The sequence below is a fragment of the Dermochelys coriacea genome, chromosome 1 (genome assembly GCF_009764565.3).
Source record: "Dermochelys coriacea isolate rDerCor1 chromosome 1, rDerCor1.pri.v4, whole genome shotgun sequence".
In the NCBI taxonomy this organism is placed as follows: Eukaryota; Metazoa; Chordata; order Testudines; family Dermochelyidae; genus Dermochelys; species Dermochelys coriacea.
Window position 1 is genome coordinate 117,978,621 of NC_050068.2, and position 19,980 is coordinate 117,998,600.

Consider the following 19,980-nt stretch of genomic DNA (forward strand, 5'->3'; position numbering starts at 1 on the left):
AATTACAATTGTACAGATAGAAATTAATACTGTTCCCTCCTAAGTCAACAACCTAATTCCCATGGCGTTTAAACTTAGACTTATAATCTCCTGTGCCCTACTGGCACATGAGGTAAACCATTTTTCCCCGTCACTGTCTGTCCAGAGTAAGGTGTTTGATTCCTTCACAGGATGTCTCCATGATGGCAGCATCCTTTTCAATCTTCCTGTGATAGGTCATTCTTTGTCCTCCAGCCTTTCTCTTCCCTCCAGGTGGAATCCAATCTAAGAGGTACCTTGTGCTTCTGCCACAGGGTCGCATAACAACATGGCGAAACCACTGTGGCAGTGCCTGCCTAATTATTGAGTCCACAGTCTGCTGCACCAGGGGCACCACACTTCCACATTGTTTCACAGTCTTTCCAATGAATTCCCAGGATTCTTCTTAAACAACGTGGTGGAATCCATTCAGCTTTCTGTTGTGTGCTACGACATCTGCCACATTTCTGAGGTGTAGACAGTCGTGTTGGAAGGACAATAGCATTATACAATCTCTTTGTAGTGAGTAAGATACATCTCTTACTCTCCAGCTGATGTGACAAACAGGAAAATGAACTTCTCGCTTTACTGTTTCTTGCCTTCATTTCTTTAGTGAGATGGCCCTTGGCAGATATGTACTTCCAAGATAGACTAAGTCATCATCTCTTTCGTACTCTTTGCCTTCAATTTCACATCTGCCAGTGTTGATAGCGCTCTCTCTATCTCCATGGTCTTGATCTTCTGTGTACTGTTTCAAAGTCCCACTTTAGCAGCTTCTGTTTTCATGCTCTCAAGAGTGGTGCAGGATCAGGTCATTATCAAGATAGCAGCCATTTCACTGCAGTCAAAGACACTTTGGGGTTTTTGAGCCATAGCTTGCTTTTTGCAAGCAATGGGGTTGCTGGGTTATGCCTGTTACTATGGTGAGGTGTTTTGAATTAAGTCTTTATTTAACATCTGATTGCAAATCATACAAATTAACTCACATTATAATTCTGTGAGGGAAATCAAATTAACGTATGCATATATAATTTTATTTTATTTACTTGAAAATAGTCCATCTAACATTAATACGGTGTCTCTCTCATCAAAGATTATTCAGCTGTAAAAATTACAATTGTACAGATAGAAATTAATACTGTTCCCTCCTAAGTCAACAACCTAATTCCCATGGCGTTTAAACTTAGACTTATAATCTCCTGTGCCCTACTGGCACATGAGGTAAACCATTTTTCCCCGTCACTGTCTGTCCAGAGTAAGGTGTTTGATTCCTTCACAGGATGTCTCCATGATGGCAGCATCCTTTTCAATCTTCCTGTGATAGGTCATTCTTTGTCCTCCAGCCTTTCTCTTCCCTCCAGGTGGAATCCAATCTAAGAGGTACCTTGTGCTTCTGCCACAGGGTCGCATAACAACATGGCGAAACCACTGTGCAGTGCCTGCCTAATTATTGAGTCCACAGTCTGCTGCACCAGGGGACACCACACTTCCACATTGTTTTCACAGTCCTTTCCAATGAATTCCACGATTCTTCTTAAACACGTGGTGGAATCCATTCAGCTTTCTGTTGTGTGCTACGACATCTGCCACATTTCTGAGGTGTAGACAAGTCGTGTTGGAAGGACAATAGCATTATACAATCTCTTTGAGTGAGTAAGATACATCTTCTTACTCCTTCCAGCTGATTGACAAACAGGTAAAATGAACTTCTCGCTTTACTGTTTCTTGCCTTCTTTCTTTAGTGAGATGGCCCTTGGCAGATATTGTACTTCCAAGATAGACTAAGTCATCATCTCTTTCGTACTCTTTGCCTTCAATTTCACATCTGCCAGTGTTGATAGCGCTCTCCTCCTATCTCCATGGTCTTGATCTTGCTGTGTACTGTTTCAAGTCCCACTTTAGCAGCTTCTGTTTCATGCTCTCAAGAGTGGTGCAGATCAGTCATTATCAGATAGCAGCCATTTCACTGCAGTCAAAGACACTTTGGGGTTTTGAGCCATTGCTTGCAATAAGCAAGCTTTATAGGGGGGGCAAGAATATTTTTAAACAGAGTCTTGTCCAAACATCAATAAGTTAGAACTTGTTTGGGTGAGGAGAGAGAGAGAGAGAGAGAGGAGCGCGAGAGAGAGAGAACAGTTCAACAGGACCTCCAAAGATCTACAGAGCACCGGCTCATGAAGAATCATAGTGCTATCTTCTATTGGTAACTACCATACAAGAAAAGTCTGCAAAAAAGGAAGGTTACTTATCTTGTACTAACTGGAATTCTTCAAGATGTGTGGTCCCAATGGGTATTCATTGTGAGTGCGCATGCGCTCCTTGTGCCTAAGACTAGAAGATATTTCAGTAGCAGTGTCTGTTGGCCTGTGCTTGTGCAAGGCATCTTCCCGTGCTCTGGTTGCAAGTGTATGCCTGGGCGAGAGGCCACCGGTGGTATGGTGGTGAACCTAAGTTTTCTTGGACAGCAAGGTGCTAACAGGATTACTGTTGTCTCATCCTGCTTGATCTTCCTGAGGACACCAGGGAATAAGGGAATGGGAGGGAAGATGTACTTTAGTGGGTCCAATCACTATAAGAAGGAATCCCTCTGGAGTTGTGCCTGTGGGCAGCTTAGGAGCATTATGCTAGACACTTTCTTGGTGTGGGTCACAAAGACATCCCAGGATGGAGAGAGCTCCACTACCAGAAGAAGTACTGCATGTCTAAAGGGTGGACCTCCACTTGTGATCTTTGTGGAAAAAGCCTGCAGAGGCTGTCTTCCAAGGCGTTCATTATTGTCAGTAGGTGTACTGCTGAGATGGGGATCTGATGCTGGATGGACCAGTTCCAGAGTTTGATTGCTTCCATGCAGAGTGGGGCAGACTTCACTCTTCCTTGTTTGTTTATAAAATATTGTAGTCACATTGTCTGACATGAGTTCAACATGTGTAATACAGATGAAGGGAAGAAACCTCTCGCAAGCTTTGTGCGCTGTCCAAAGCTTGAAAAGATTGTTATGCCGTTTGGTTTATTGTAAAATGAAGGAGCCCTGGGCTAGATGGTCATCCAGGTTAGTTTCTCAGTCTAGCATGGAGGCACCCATAATAATGTCTTTTTGGGTGGTAGGGGAATAAAGAACCCCTATGCAGACAGTGTCTTTGATTTCCCACCAGGTGAATGACATTAGGATATTCTGAGGAAGCAAGACTCATTTGTCAAGGGTGTTCCTACTTGGAGTGTAAACCATCCAAAACATGCCTGAAGGCACCAGAGGTACAGACTTGAGAAGGGTATCATGTAGATCAGGGGTTCTCAGCCTTTTTCTTTCTCAGGCCCCCTTCAACATGCTATGCAAACTCCATGGCCCAACTGTGCCACAACAACTGTTTTTCTGCATATAAAAGCCAGGCCAGTGTTAGGGGGTAGCAAGCAGGATAACAGCCTGGGGTCCCATGCCACAGGAGGCTGCGTGAAGCTAAATTGCTCAGGCTTAGGCTTCAGCCCTGGGTGATAGGCCTCAGGGCCCCAGACATCAGCCCCAAGTGGTGGGGGTTTGGCTTTCATGGACCAGGTCCTCAAGGAATCAATTTTGAAGCACTTCAAGGAGAGGAAAGTGATCAGGAACAGTCAGCATTGATTCACCAAGGGCAAGTGAAGCCTGACTAACCTAATAGCCTTCAATGATGAGATAACTGGCTCTGTGGATGAGGAGAAAGTTATGCCTTGACTTTAGCAAAGCTTTTGATACGGTCTCCTTGCCAGCAAGTTAAAGAACTATGGGCTGGATGAATGGACTATAAGGTGGATAGAAAGCTGGCTAGATCATCAAACTCAAAGGGTAGCCATCAATGGCTCCATGTCTAGTTGGCAGCCGGTATCAAGCAGAGTGCCCCAAGGGTTGGTCCTGGGGTCGGTTTTGTTCAATATCTTCATTAATGATCTGGAGGATGATGTGGATTGCACCCTCAGCAAGTTTGCAGATGACACTAAACTGGGAGGAGAGGTAGATATGCTGGAGGGTAGGGATAGGATACAGAGGGCCCTAGACAAATTAGAGGATTGGGCCAAAGAAATCTGATGAGGTTCAACAAGGACAAGTGCAGAGTCCTGCACTTAGGAAGGAAGATCCCATGCACCGCTACAGACTAGGGACCGAGTGACTAGGCAGCAGTTCTGCAGAAAAGGACCTAGGGGTTACAGTGGATGAGAAACTGGATATGAGTCAAGAGTGTGCCCTTGTTTCCGAGAAGGCTAACAGCATTTTGGGCTGTATAAGTAGGAGCATTGCCAGCAGAGCGAGGGACGTGATCAGTCCCCTCTATTCAGCATTGGTGAGACCTCATCTGAAGTTCTGTGTCCAGTTTTGGGCCCCACACTACAAGAAGGATGTGGAAAAATTGGAAAACGTCCAGCGGAGGGCAACAAAAAGGATTAGGGGCTGGAGCACGACTTATGAAGAGAGGCTGAGGGAACTGGGATTGTAGTCTGCAGAAGGGAAGAATGGGGGGGATTTGATAGCTGCTTTCAACTACCTGAAAGGGGGTTCCAAAGAGGATGGATCTAGACTGTTCTCAATGGTACCAGATGATAGAGCAAGGAGTAATGGTCTCAAGTTACAGTGGGGGACGTTTAGGTTGGATATTAGGAAAAACTTTTTCACTAGGAGGGTGGTGAAGCACTGGAATGGGTTACCTAAGGAGGTGGTGGAATCCTTCCTTAGAGGTTTTTAAGGTCAGGCTTGACAAAGCCCTGGCTGGGATGATTTAGTTGGGGATTGGTCCTGCTTTGAGCAGGGGGTTGGACTAGATGACCTCCTGAGGTCCTTCCCAACCCTGATATTCTATGATTCTATGATTTCTGCCCTGGGCCCCAGCAAATCTAATACCGGCTCTGCTTGGCGGACTCCCTGAACCTACTCACTGTCCTCCATGGGGCCCCAGACTCCTGGTTGAGAATCCCTGACGTAGATGAATTCATATGGTCTAGAAGGACCAGGCAGGATCAGACTGCTGTCAAGGGGATGAGTCGAAGTTAGCTGGTGAGATTCCCCATTGTGAGGAATATATCCTGACTTAAGTATGCCTTGCCCAAAATCGAGATCAGATTCACCCTGTTAAATTCTAAAACTTGTGTGGAGCCTGAAGTGGACCTTTCTAGATTTACCTGAAGTCCCGGTTAGGAGGGGTGGGGGGTCCCAGGGAGAGGTTGGCTGGACAGTGAACCCACCCTACACTCACCCCATAGTGGGAGTTTCTGTTCCATGGGGCTGGGCCGAGCTTCCCACTCCAGGCATTGCAACCTGTTGCTTTTCCCCCAGATACCGGGCTGCAATGCCACTCATGCAAATTTGGCCCATCTGGACAAAGTGGTGGCTAGACCAAACCTGAGATAGAGGTCCTGTGCCAAATGCAAGTGAATTTGGGTATGATTTCTGAGGGTGCAATTGCACCCATGGACCCTGGCTAATGCCTCCCTGACCTGGACCACTACAGAGTTCAGGATGGGGTGGGAACACAAGAGTCCCACTCCGCTGGCTGGGGCAAAGTACTTTTTCTCCACCATTTTCAGAGTTAGAGTGCACTAGCTGGGGGTGTCAGATATTGGCAATGACGTGCCTTCCCTTGCTGCAGCCCCACCAATCTGCCTGCAGGCACAACAGCTGTGGGGAGAGGGGGCTGCAGCCTGGATCCCAGGGCTTTCCAGGAGGAGGGGAAGCTGAGGGCAGGGCAGCAGCAGAGAGAGGTACCATGCAGTTCTGTGAGCTCTCAGCTGAAAACCCTGGCATCTGGACTGCAGCTGCTTCCTTTTCCCACAGCTCCCAATCCAGCCAGCAGCATCACTACTCCAGCAGGGGCTCCCCCACTGGGCGGAGATGGGGCCCCCATCCCCTTACCTCCTGTGTGGGCCCTGAGTGCAGGCAGGTTTGTGGGGCTGCAGCCAAGGAAGGCATGTCCCAGCCCTTCCTTCTCTGGCTCCAGCCTCACAAACCTGCCTGAGTCAGGGCCTTTCTTCTAAAAGAAGTTCTCAATAAGTGACATGTTACTGCCAATATCCAAATCCTGTTAACACTGAAGTCGATGGGATGGGATGGGATTAGTTCCTGGCAAAATGTTGGTATTAACTGGAAGTGTTGATATCAGGGTTGGTATCAAGTGGCATCCCCACTGTATCTAAGAAAAAAGAAAACCAAATTACAATACAAGAAAGTTTGAGTGGGAACACTAGCAAAAAGCTGCAAACACTGAGGGGTTCTCTCTCAGACCACAAGTGGTAGAAAGGAACTGGAGAGGTGGTCGTTCCGCAGCACCCCTTGTACCCTCAGTTTAGAGCAAGAGGTGAGGAAGGGTGCAGGCACAGACTGGTGGACACTGCTACTGAAAAATCTTCCGGTCTCAGGCACATGGAATGCATTCCAACCCACAGAGAATACCCACAGGGACGAGCACTTGAAGAAGTACCCAAGTCATTTGCCCATTCATTTGTTTCCACCTCAACGGAATATTTTTAATTCAATGTGAAGGCAGTTATGTGTGTAAATTCCTGTGCAATGAGAATCTACATTATGTCAGGCAAGTGCAAATGAAGTGTCTCTTAAAAACTCGCTTGCAACATTCACGAGTGCCATAGAAAAATGAAAGACAGATACAATAGATGCAAACTAACAGCTGTATCAAACAAAACTATTAGTTAATTATTTCCATTTGCTTCAAAGCATGTGCATTAACAGAAAGGAAGTTAAATATTTAACAAGAAGAAATGTATCATGAAAAACTAAAAGGTAATGGTGACCAAAAAGTGGAGCCTCCGAGAGAATTTACAGCTATCCACTCGCAGCATAGGAAAGTTGCTCCTGCTGACTATTTGCATCTCCCTGCACCATACAGTGAATCATGTCCATTCACACTTTTTTCTTCATACTAATATTCATAAATCACAGCAGAGAAAACAAATAAGCAGTGAAAACATGTTATTAAATGACACTCCAAAACAAATAACCTTTACATTTTTAGTAGGAAAAGACAATTAACAAGTTGTAGTTATTTACAAGATAGAACATTACATTTTGGCAGCTCATTTGGATTTCATATCAAACCTACACAAACATCAGAGTCATTTCCCTAAAAATCTCTGCTAGTTTTAGAATCCTATGGTATATTTAAATGTGATTTATAGAATATAAGTGCAAAGTGCTTGTCCCTATTATAATAAGATGTCTTTGATAGGAACTTTGGAAATGATTGCACTGGCAGTATTAATGGTGTCAAGTCAACAGGGGCTGTCATTTTCTATGTTTGTATAATACCTAGCACAATAGGGTTTTGGCATGGATGACCTGTAGGTGCCAATGCAGTATAAATGTTAAATAAAAAATAATAATATAATACAAAAAAGGAGAGATATGGCAAGCTTTCCCTTTCCCTATCTTATATTTGTAGCAATAAAATGTATATCATAATTTGAATTTATTTTATGTATTACATTTAATGTGTGTCTGTTGCATTTTTAAAAATGGATTTTTATTGACTGCAGTACTTCAGTTATTGCAGTGTCCAAGCATGAAATGGAACCCATATTGGTTTCCAGTCTTTTTGTTTCATGGTGGCTCTGCTTTATGGTCAAGTACAATAAAATCTAAAGTTCTTCTCTTTTTGGGATCACAGACGTATTGTTGCTCTAGAACAATGTGCACATCCATAGCAAAATTATATGCATTTTTACCTCCAACATCAGCTGGGTGAATTCTTCATTGCTGAGAAACGAAGGCTTCCAGTCTTGTTGAACTTCAAATCTCTGTCTGTGCTGAGACTTCTAAACAAATAACAACATTACAATTTTTTTTAAAAATCCAAAGAAAAGTATATTTTGCAAAACTATATACAAATGCTGCTAAGGGATGTAAATATTTTGTATAACTTGAAATGAATAGAGATTTTCAAGCACTGGACATGCATGCAATACAAGAATATAGATAATATCCTCATTGGGCCATGTCCGGAGGTCCTTACTCAATTTTTATTCAGCCAAACCCTATTGTCTTCAATAGGAGTTTGCAGTCAAATGACCATTGTTTTCAATCAGTGTGTTACCTAGGTGAATATTGAATAAAATAAAAGTAAAATCAGCATGAGGATTAGCATATATCAAATATGTAGTTGCGGTTTACTGAGTTTCAGACTTAGGATGGGAATGACCAAGGGCTAGATTTTGGCCTACAGCCACAACGCTGAGTAAGGACAGTGAAAAAGCATCCTCGAGGAAGCTGGAGGACTGTGCCTTAGAAACCACAATCACTCCCCCAGTTGCTTGGTGCACAGGTTGAATGTACAATTTATAACAGCATCTCTTGTGATGGAGCTTCTCTCCTCACAGCATCTCCAGCCAGCTCCACAGTGCAATGCAGGCCAGAGGATGCGGGGAGCAAACCAGAGCTCCACTCAAAAAAAAACCAGTTGGAAATGCAATCTCCTATCCTTTAAAATAAAATCTGACTGTGAACCTGTCTGGTGGTTTGATGGTGGCATTCTGTTCTGTCACATGGAAGCACCGTCCAATAAATACTCCTAGGGCATTTGTCCTTTGTAAGTTTTCACTTGGAGAAGTGCAAGTGTATGATAATTATAAATCATGGCTCTGTAGTTAAGACTGAACCCAAATGAGAGCTGATTGAATCACATTTGTTGAATAATTTATTTCAAATAACATTTCCAATTAGTATTGGTACATTATGGACCTCGGTGGCTAAGTAATGTAAGGATGTATTTGTCAGATAAATTATTTGATTCATTTCTCAAAATTTTATACATATTTGCCTAATAATCTGTCCAGTATTCACCCAGCTCTAATAAAAGTACACTTGAGCGCTAACACTGGTTGGGTAGAGGGTAAATGTGGCCTCTCTACACTACTCTGATTAACCTAATCTATCAACATTTATAGAGCACTTAACGCCACGTTCTCTCTGTTTCAAGAGACTGACCACAAAAAAAAATGGCTGAATGATTTAAAAGGCAGTAAACATATAATAGCATCCGCGTGAAGTGTCTCATGGAAGTAAATCAAAGCACCCACACAAGCACAGGTTAGTGCTTTTATCAGTGGAGCTGCAGCAGTCTGTTTCCACTAAATTAACTTTTTCAGTATTGCTGGGGTTGTCTTGATATCACAATGCAGTGGCTTTACCGGCCCAGAATGTTCAGCAGATGGCTGAGAAAAAAAGGATCAGCTCCAATCAGCTCTTTATTATGTACCCTGCAAAATGCAGAATATTTTACAGTAGATACTAGCATGGAAAAAATGGCATATTTTAAAAATCAATTTCTGGAAGAATTATTTGAATTTTGCCAAGCTTCCTTGGATTAATAGAAAGAGACTATTTACTGAGCAGGAAATCTGAAAATTGATCTGTTTTTCTGTTATAACTAAATGATTGGTTTAGAAAGCCAAATGTAAGAGAAAATACTATTGAATACAACAAATAAAACCGTCATATACAGTGGAGATAAAGCAATGTTTTTAAACTGAATTGTCTGTTTTGTAGTATGTTGCATATCTACTGTTGATTTAAACTTTTAAAGGATTTTTGTCTGAAAAGAATCTTTCTTTCTTAAAGAGTACAAAACCAATAGCAATTTAGTCCAACTTCTATATACAATCACAGGGTGTTTACTAAACAGAGAACAATCAGGTAAAAGAAAGTAAAATGCCTTTTTTGAGTAAATTATTGGTGCTATCAGCTACTCCATTTACACTTATTCAGTTCCTCTGTGGTTGTTCTTTAGTTGATTTTTTAAAGTGTACATATTAACATCTTCCTTTACTCTGCCTTGGGCAGCTAAAAAGAAAGATATATCATTACTGTCACATTTTAAATAGGTATATACACTGATCAAAGAAGCTGTAAAAGAATAACAGATATAATGAAACTTTCAGATGTCCCAATCGTGCGATCTTGCATGAAATCATTTTGTCTATGGCATATTTAATTAAAAGAGAACCATCACTGCAATAACAGATTAACTATAATTCTTTCCTCAATTATTTTGACATTTGTGACTTAATTATGTTGGTGTCATGATGTAAGAGTTTTTATCTGAGGACTGTCACTTCTGGAGATGTGGCCCATTTACACTGTTCCAGAACTGTGTATACACTGCCTGAGCAGTGTAAAGAGGCTTTATCAAATGAGAATCAGTCCCTGCTGCAAACATGCCAAACTGGCAAAAAAAAAAAAATGCAGAAATTGGGCTTGTTTTGAGTTGCTTCGTGGCTAGTTTTTGGCTTGTAGCTTGTTTCTTGCTTGGCTTGTCTCTTATTGTAGCTTGTTACTTCTTTTTTTTTTAATGGCTCCAGGCAAGCAGGAACAAAGGGGGGCAGGCAGGGACAATGGGCAAGCAGGGGCAAGTGGGGGAAAGAGTCAGGAGTGCACAGAGGGCCCACCACAGTGCCAGACTGCACACCGGGGGATCTAGTCAGATAGAGTGTTACGGTTCTTAGGGATTGGGTTGTTTTGGCCTTGTTTTGAAATGAGATTAGCTTGATGGTTTATTGTGAAAGTCGGGGTGCTTATTTACCACGTGAAAGTTGGCAACTGTGCCCTACTGTCAAAATTAGCTTAGATTACAAGTGACAAGGTATTCTGGTGCTCTTAGTCTTGTTCCTGATTTGATGCTGATGTGCATGCATAAGGGAACCCTCTGTGTGCAGATCTCCCCCATTGCAGTGGTTCTAAACCAGAGATACATGTACCCCTGGGGGTACGCAGAGGTCTTCCAGGGGGTACATCAACTCATCTAGATATTTGCCTAGTTTTACAACAGGCTACATAAAAAGCACTAGCAAAGTCAGTACAAACTAAAATTTCAGACAGATAAGGACTTGTTTATACGGCTCTATTTACTATACACAAATGTAAGTGCAATATATATTCCAATTGATTTATTTTATAATTATATGATAAAAGTGAGAACATAAGCAATTTTTCAGTAAAAGTGTGCTGTGACACTTTTGTATTTCTATGTCGGATTTTGTAAGCAAGTAGTTTTTAAGGGAGGTGTAACTTGGGATATGCAAGACAAATCAAACTGCTGAAAGGGGTATGGTTGTAGAGCCACTGCCATCCTACCAGGAACTTGGAGCCTGCACAAAGCCTTCAACTGAATGGTCAACACTTCCAGATCATTTTCCAAGATCTCAAAGGATCTATGATTTGTGGGGGCTGAAGCATCTGCCCATTTCATGGGGTATGAGGCAGGGGGAAAACCCCACACCTCTGGTAGAACAATATGGTGAAAACTCTGCAAGGCAAAATTTGCAGCATTCCACCCTAACCTCAGGATTTCTTCAGCAAGAGGTGATCTGTCTCTAAAGTTTACTCACATCACAGAAGAGTGGTACAATTCAGCACATGTATAGTTTTTGCTCAGAGTGGCCCCAAAGATTGGAACAGCAAGGGTTAGAGATCAGTACTGAGATATAATGGTAGAGCTGACACGTTTTTATGAGAATAAACATTCACCCTTCAGATATATTTTAAAATCAATTTCTGGCCATCATCACTACTGAGCAGCTGTCTTTATTATGCTCTTCTATACCGAATTTGCAAATGGCCTTAAAACCAAACTAAAATTGCACCTATGCAAATGAAAAACTGGTATTTGCTTGTGCACATTGGGTAGAAGTCCCCCAGATTTATGCAAGCAAATATTTTGAATACAATTTATTAAACCAATTTTAAAAATTTGGCCCTTAATGTCAGAATTTCCCACTGTGTTACACTATACACACACATTAGTTCTGAGCTCCTTTCGCCACCCTTCAGGCTACTTGGTGTGATGGCACATGGATCCAAGTGCCAGAGAAACAATGATCAATATTTTAAAGCCAGAAAGTATGCCATGTGATCTTTCTTTAAGATATTTTCTGTACAGAAATTATTTAAATTTGCAACCTTGAACCTTCACTTTCTCCATTTTTTTTTTTAAAGAATCCCTGATGGATTTTCATCTGTTAAAAGGTGTGGTGGGCATGATGAAGTAGAAACTGAGACCTGGGAGAGAAACGACTATGGATGCTGGCTTAGTAGCAGGTTGGATTATCCAGGGAAAACAACCCCACTCCAAACCCACCAGCTCTACACCAGGCTGTACCGAGGCACACAGGCAAGCTTCTCATATGATAACTCCTCTATCCCCTATCCTTAGAAGCTGATTCTTTTTCATACTCAGGGCTCACAGTGTGCAGGAGTCACAGCCCCCTTTCACAATACCCCAGGAGAGAACAGACTGGCTCCCTACATCTACTTTTAGAGAAGCTAAGAAGAATATTTCCCCCCTCCAGTCAGAAGTCTGTTGGTGTCAGGAGAAGGGAGCTTCCTCTTTTCCTCCTGATCACTGTTTTGTTCAGAGCACAAGTCCCTCCCCTGCTTAGCTCACAGGTCCATTTCAGAGCTCTGTGCCCTTTGCATTTCTTCACTGGCTGCCTGATATTCAGTCAGCTAGGGAGGCATACATCCTCTGCCTTAGAACATCGGAGGACTGACCAGCTTCATTCACTTGAGCCCAACAGCCAAAAGGAGCACTGTGATCAAGAAAGGCAGTCTTGAGCAAGCCCATCAGGTCTGAACAGGCATTATACTACAGAGCAAGTAGGATAAGTACTATCCTGTATCAAGGAGCAGCCGAGGAGGCTGATTTGGGTTGCAGGGTACCCTTAAGTTTTCTCGTCATAAACTATGACTTGGAAAAATCTTACTATGAAATTTTTAATCATCTGAGCCACTCTGACCATCACTGGGGTAACAAGGATTTGGTACAGTTTGACTATGCATGGACAGGTTTAGCAATTTTTACCATTGTGTTTCTGCAGGAAGCCAATGACTTTTTCAAGCACTGTAGTTTTGTCCATTTTACGGGTGTTGCCTGGAAGCATGGAGCTGAGCTCTTTGATGAGAACATTGAATTGGTCACGTCTCTTCTTTTCAGACTTGTTACGTGAAGCCCTGTAAGTATGAAAAAAATAATGAATGGACCTAGAAAGAGTAATCATTACATATTCTTCTTGCGACATGTTATTTAGAAAATGAACTCTCTATGTATCAGTGTGTGAACACTGATGGCTGGCACCGGGCAAAGCTACATAAGCAACCAAGAACTGACCTTTCTCATTGTCATCTTTGTGACCTCTTTGCTGGGACATCTTGAAAAGCAGCATGCTCCAAAGGATAGAGTGCTAGGATGGGAAACAACAGAGCTGGATTTTATTCCAATCTCTGCTCTGGGACTTTATTATCTTATTCCTGGGCTCGCTCAGGGGGCACATGTTGGCTCTTCTGTCCTCTCCCTATCACTCCAGCAGCAGGACAAGATGTGGAGGAATTTCATGTCCTTGTTTTCTGACAAATTATAAAGCTTGTCTTGTGAGCACAGGTTTTCATATGTGTGTAGGTGTACTCAAAATTTATGCATTCTATGCTGAGGTACTTTCAGTAAAGGAAGATTGTAAGTAGACAAGGTAAATAATATGGCAACACATTTTGTTGGTCCAGAAAACAATTTATAATGCTCAAACTTTTGGGCTAATCAAAACACTTAGGTATCCTAAATTATTTCATGGTCAGATAAAAAAGTAAAAAAACTATGGCAGTTTATAAGCATCCTGTAGAATTGTTTAATTTGGTGCCCCGAATTTCCTGATGCCCTATGCAGCTGCTTACTTTGCGTAGGTAAGGATGGCCCTGCCTCCAAGGACCAATATGGCAATAAACATTTTCAGCAGAGATATGACAATGGAGGCTTCCATATGTTACCAGTGACGGGGTGGAGGGCTGGAGGCAGTAATTTTTGTTTGTCTTGCTCTCTGGCCTGAATACTCTTTGAGATGCACTGGAAAGAAGGTTTCAGAGTAGCAGCCGTGTTAGTCTGTATCCACAAAAAGAAAACCAGGACTTGTGGCACCTTAGAGTCTAACAATTTATTTGACATAAGCTTTCGTGAGCTACAGCTCACTTCATCGGATGCATTCAGTGGAAAATACAATGAGTAGATCTATATACACAGAACATGAAACAATGGGTGTTACCATACACACTGTAACGAGACGTTTCAGAGTAGCAGCCGTGTTAGTCTGTATCCACAAAAAAGAAAAGGAAGACTTGCGGCACCATTTGTTAGTCTCTAAGGTGCCACAAGTCCTCCTTTTCTCTTTACTGTAACGAGAATGATCAGGTAAGGTGAGCTATTACCAGGAGAGCGGGGGAGGGGATACCTTTTGTAGTGATAATCAAGGTGGGCCATTTCCGGCAGTTGACAAGAACGTCTGAGGAACAGTGGGGGGAATAAACAAGAGGAAATAGTTTTACTTTGTGTAATGACCCATCCACTCCCAGTCTTTATTCAAGCCTAAGTTAATTGTATCCAGTTTGCAAATTAATTCCAATTCAGCAGTCTCTCGTTGGAGTCTGTTTTTGAAGTTTTTTTTGTTGAAGAATTGCCATTTTTAGGTCTGTAATCAAGTGACCAAAGAGATTGAAGTGTTCTCTGACTGGTTTTTGAATGTTATAATTCTTGATGTCTGATTTGTGTCTCAGACATTCCTGTCAACTGCTGGAAATGGCCCACCTTGATCATCACTACAAAAGGCTCCCCCCCACCCCACTCTCCTGCTGGTAATAGCTCACATTACCTGATCACCTACAATGTGTATGGTAATACCCATTGTTTCATGTTCTCTGTGTATATAAATCTCCCCACTGTATTTTTCACTGAATGAATCCAATGAAGTGAGCTGTAGCTCACGAAAGCTTATGCTCAAATAAATTTGTTAGTCTCTAAGGTGCCACAAGTACTACTTTTCTTTTTACTGGAAAGAAGCCAATCTTTGGTTATTTTACAGCTTTGAACACAAAAGATTGGGTGGAAGCTGTCTAACTGATTTAAGCCTACTCCTGTTACACGTGCAGAAGACTGTTGGGACAAGATTTGAATCCATCTTCATCGTATTTCCAAACAATTCAAGGTTTCAGAGTAGCAGCCGTGTTAGTCTGTATTCGCAAAAAGAAAAGGAGTACTTGTGGCACCTTAGAGACTAACAAATGCATCCGATGAAGTGAGCTGTAGCTCACGAAAGCTTATGCTCTAATAAATTTGTTAGTCTCTAAGGTGCCACAAGTACTCCTTTTCTTTTTGCAAACAATTCAAGAAGATTTAAAGAACAGCAACATTTTATTTTCATGTAATTCAATTCTCAGCCCATGTTAGCTTGAAGACTCCCATTCCTCCAAAAACTGAAACTCCCCAAACATATAGAGTATGTGTTGCTTGCTTAGAAAGAAAAATATGTTTTGACAGCAACCAGAAAGTACCTATTTTTAACAACTGACATTTTATTCACAAAGGAAATCTCAAACTTTTGCAGTGGAAACAACTCGACCAAGATCCAAATCAATGAACAGAGTAGGATCCTTAAAAGAAGAAAACAGAAAACCTTATTAGGTCATCTAATCTATTCCTTTGCCAGTGCAGGATTCTATATTTGCTAGTGCTTTGTTCAGTCCAGTTTTAAATGTCTTGAACAATCCAGGTTCCAACACTTCCCTTGGAAGCTTATTCCACAGTCTAGTAAATATCACTATTAGGGCAGGTTTTAGAGTAGCAGCCGTGTTAGTCTGTATTCGCAAAAAGAAAAGGAGTACTTGTGGCACCTTAGAGACTAACAAATTTATTTGAGCATAAGCTTTCGTGAGCTACAGCTCACTTTATCGGATGCATTTGGTGGAAAATACAGAGGGGAGATTGATATACACACACAGAGAACATGAAACAATGGGTTTATCACACAAACTGTAAGGAGAGTGATCACTTATGATAAGCCATCACCAGCAACGGGGGGGGAAAGGAGGAAAACCTTTCATGGTGACAAGCAAGGTAGGCTATTTCCAGCAGTTAACAAGAATATCTGAGGAACAGGGGGGGGGGTGGGGGGGAGAAATAACATGGGGAAATAGTTTTACTTTGTGTAATGACTCATCCATTCCCAGTCTCTTTTCAAGCCTAAATTAATTGTATCCAGTTTGCAAATTAATTCCAATTCAGCAGTCTCTCGTTGGAGTCTGTTTTTGAGGTTTTTTTGTTGAAGAATAGCCACTCTCAGGTCTGTAATCGAGTGACCAGAGAGACTGAAGTGTTCTCCAACTGGTTTTTGAATGTTATAATTCTTGACGTCTGATTTGTGTCCATTTATTCTTTTACATAGAGACTGTCCAGTTTGACCAATGTACATGGCAGAGGGGCATTGCTGGCACATGATGGCATATATCACATTGGTAGATGTGCAGGTGAACGAGCCTCTGACAGTGTGGCTGATGTGATTAGGCCCTATGATGGTGTCCCCTGAATAGATATGTGGACAGAGTTGGCAACGGGCTTTGTTGCAAGGATAGGTTCCTGGGTTAGTGGTTCTGTTGTGTGGTGTGTGGTTGCTAATGAGTATTTGCTTCAGATTGGGGGGCTGTCTGTAAGCAAGGACTGGCCTGTCTCCCAAGATCTGTGAGAGTGATGGGTCATCCTTCAGGATAGGTTGTAGATCCTTGATGATGCGTTGGAGAGGTTTTAGTGGGCTGAAAGTGATGGCTAGTGGCGTTCTGTTATTTTTTGTTGGGTCTGTCCTGTAGTAGGTGACTTCTGGGTACTCTTCTGGCTCTGTCAATCTGTTTCTTCACTTCAGCAGGTGGGTATTGTAGTTGTAGGAATGCATGATAGAGATCTTGTAGGTGTTTGTCTCTGTCTGAGGGGTTGGAGCAAATGCGATTATATCGTAGAGCTTGGCTATAGGACAATGGATCGTGTGGTATGATCTGATGAAAGCTAGAGGCATGTAGGTAGGAAAAGCGGTCAGTAGGTTTCCGATATAGGGTGGTGTTTATGTGACCATCACTTATTAGCATCATCGTGTCCAGGAAGTGAATCTCTTGTGTGGACTGGTCCAGGCTGAGGTTGATGATGGGATGGAAATTGTTGAAATCATGCTGGAATTCCTCAAGGGCCTCTTTTTCCATGGGTCCAGATGATGAAGATGTCATCAATGTAGCGAAAGTAGAGTAGGGGCATTAGGGGACGAGAGCTGAGGAAGCTTTGTTCTAAGTCAGCCATAAAATGTTGGCATACTGTGGGGCCATGCGGGTACCCATCGCAGTGCCGCTGATTTGAAGGTATACATTGACCCCAAATGTGAAATAGTTATGGGTGAGGACAAAGTCACAAAGTTTCAGCCACCAGGTTAGCCGTGACATTATCGGGGGATACTGTTCCTGACGGCTTGTAGTCCATCTTTGTGTGGAATGTTGGTGTAGAGGGCTTCTACATCCATTGTGGCTAGGATGGGTTTTTAGAAAGATCACCAATGGATTGTAGTTTCCCTCAGGAAGTCAGTGGTGTCTCGAAGATAGCTGGGAGTGCTGGTAACGTAGGGCCTGAGGAGGGAGTCTACATAGCCAGACAATCCTGCTGTCAGGGTGCCAATGCCTGAGATGATGGGGCGTCCAGGATTTCCAGGTTTATTGAGCTTGGGTAGCTGATACAATAACCCAGGTCGGGGTTCTAGGAGTGTGTCTGTGCGGATTTGTTCTTGTTCTTTTTCAGGGAGTTTCTTGAGCAAATGCTATAGTTTCTTTTGGTAACTCTCAGTGGGATCAGAGGGTAATGGCTTGTAGAAAGTGGTGTTGGAGAGCTGCCTAGTAGCCTCTTGTTCATACTCCGACCTATTCATGATGACGACAGCACCTCCTTTGTCAGCCTTTTTGATTATGATGTCAGAGTTGTTTCTGAGGCTGTGGATGGCACTGTGTTCTGCATGGCTGAGGTTATGGGGCAAGTGATGCTGCTTTTCCACAATTTCAGCTCGTGCACGTCGGCGGAAGCACTCTATGTAGAAGTCCAGTCTGCTGTTTCGACCTTCAGGAGGAGTCCACCCAGAATCCTCTTTTTCTAGTGTTGGTAGGAAGGTCTCTGTGGGTTAATATGTGGTCAGAGGTGTGTTGGAAATATTCCTTGAGTCGGAGACATCGAAAATAGGATTCTAGGTCCGCCACAGAACTGTAGCATGTTCGTGGGGGTGGAGGGGCAAAAGGAGAGGCCCCGAGATAGAACAGATTCTTCTGCTGGGCTAAGGAGTATAGTTGGATAGATTAAACAATATTGCTGGGTGGCTTATGGGAACCACTGTTGTGGCCCCTTGTGGCATGTAGTAGTTTAGATAGCTTAGTGTCCTTTTTCTTTGTAGAGAAGCAAAGTGTGTGTTGTAAATGGCTTGTCTAGTTTTTGTAAAGTCTAGCTACTAGGCAGCTCTCCAACACCACTTTCCTACAAGCACATTACCCTCTGATCCCACTGAGAGTTAGCAAAGAAACTACAGCATTGCTCAAGAAAACTCCCTGAAAAAGCACAAGACAAATCCGCACAGACACAACCCCTAGAATCCCGACCTGGGGGTTTTCTATCAGCTACCCAAGATCTATAAACCTGGAAATCCTGGACGCCCCCATCATTCAGGCATTGGCACCCTGACAGCAGGATTGTCTGGCTATGTAGACTCCCTCCTCAGGCCCTACGTTACCAGCACTCCCAGCTATCTTCGAGGACAACCACTGACTTCCTGAGGAAACTACAATCCATTGGTGATCTTCCTAAAAACACCATCCTAGCCTCTATGATGTAGAAGCCCTCTACAACCAACATTCCACACAAAGATGGACTACAAGCCGTCAGGAACAGTATCCCCCAATAATGTCACGGCTAACCTGGTGGTATACAGCCAAGCTCTACGAGATAACCGCATTTGCTCCAACCCTCAGACAGAGACAAACACCTACAAGATCTCTATCATGCATTCCTACAACTACAATACCCACCTGCTGAAGTGAAGAAACAGATTGACCAGAGCCAGAGAGTACCCAGAAGTCACCTACTACAGGACAGGCCCAACACAGAAATAACAGAACGCCACTAGCCATCACCTTCAGCCCACAACTAAAACCTCTCCAACGATCATCAAGGATCTACAACCTATCCTGAAGGATGACCCATCACTCTCACAGATTTTGGGAGACAGCCAGTCCTTGCTAACAGACAGCCCCCCAATCTGAAGCAAATACTCACCAGCAACCACACACCATGCAACAGAACCAGTAACCCGGAACCTATCCTTGCAACAAAGCCCGTTGCCAACTCTGTCCACATATCTATTCAGGGGACACCATCATAGGGCCTAATCACATCAGCCACACTGTCAGAGGCTCGTTCACCTGCACATCTACCAATGTGATATATGCATCATGTGCCAGCAATGCCCCTCTGCCATGTACATTGGTCAAACTGGACAGTCTCTACGTAAAAGAATAAATGGACACAAATCAGACGTCAAGAATTATAACATTCAAAAACCAGTTGGAGAACACTTCAGTCTCTCTGGTCACTCGATTACAGACCTGAGAGTGGGCTATTCTTCAACAAAAAAACCTCAAAAACAGACTCCAACGAGAGACTGCTGAACTGGAATTAATTTGCAAACTGGATACAATTAATTTAGGCTTGAATAGAGACTGGGAATGGGATGAGTCATTACACAAAGTAAAACTATTTCCCCATGTTATTTCCCCCCCGCACTCCACCCACCCCACTGTTCCTCAGATATTCTTGTTAACTGCTGGAAATAGCCTACCTTGCTTGTCACCATGAAAGGTTTTCCTCCTTTCCCCCCACTGCTGCTTGGTGATGACTTATCATAAGTGATCACTCTCCTTACAGTGTGTATGATAAACCCATTGTTTCATGTTCTCTGTGTGTGTATATCAATCTCCCCCTCTGTATTTTCCACCAAATGCATCCGATGAAGTGAGCTGTAGCTCACGAAAGCTTATGCTCAAATAAATTTGTTAGTCTCTAGGTGCCACAAGTACTCCTTTTCTTTTACTATTAGGCACTATTCCTGATA

General features: G+C 42.8%; 1 protein-coding gene across 1 annotated transcript in view; it reads right to left on the reverse strand.

Moving 5' to 3' along the window:
• NPAS2 (neuronal PAS domain protein 2) overlaps positions 1 to 19,980 on the reverse strand; it is a 180,022-nt gene that overhangs the window by 72,236 nt on the left and 87,806 nt on the right. The window contains 3 exon segments of the mRNA XM_038387626.2: positions 7,717 to 7,783; positions 7,785 to 7,806; positions 12,846 to 12,994. Of these exon segments, the coding sequence (XP_038243554.1) occupies positions 7,717 to 7,783; positions 7,785 to 7,806; positions 12,846 to 12,994 (238 nt within the window).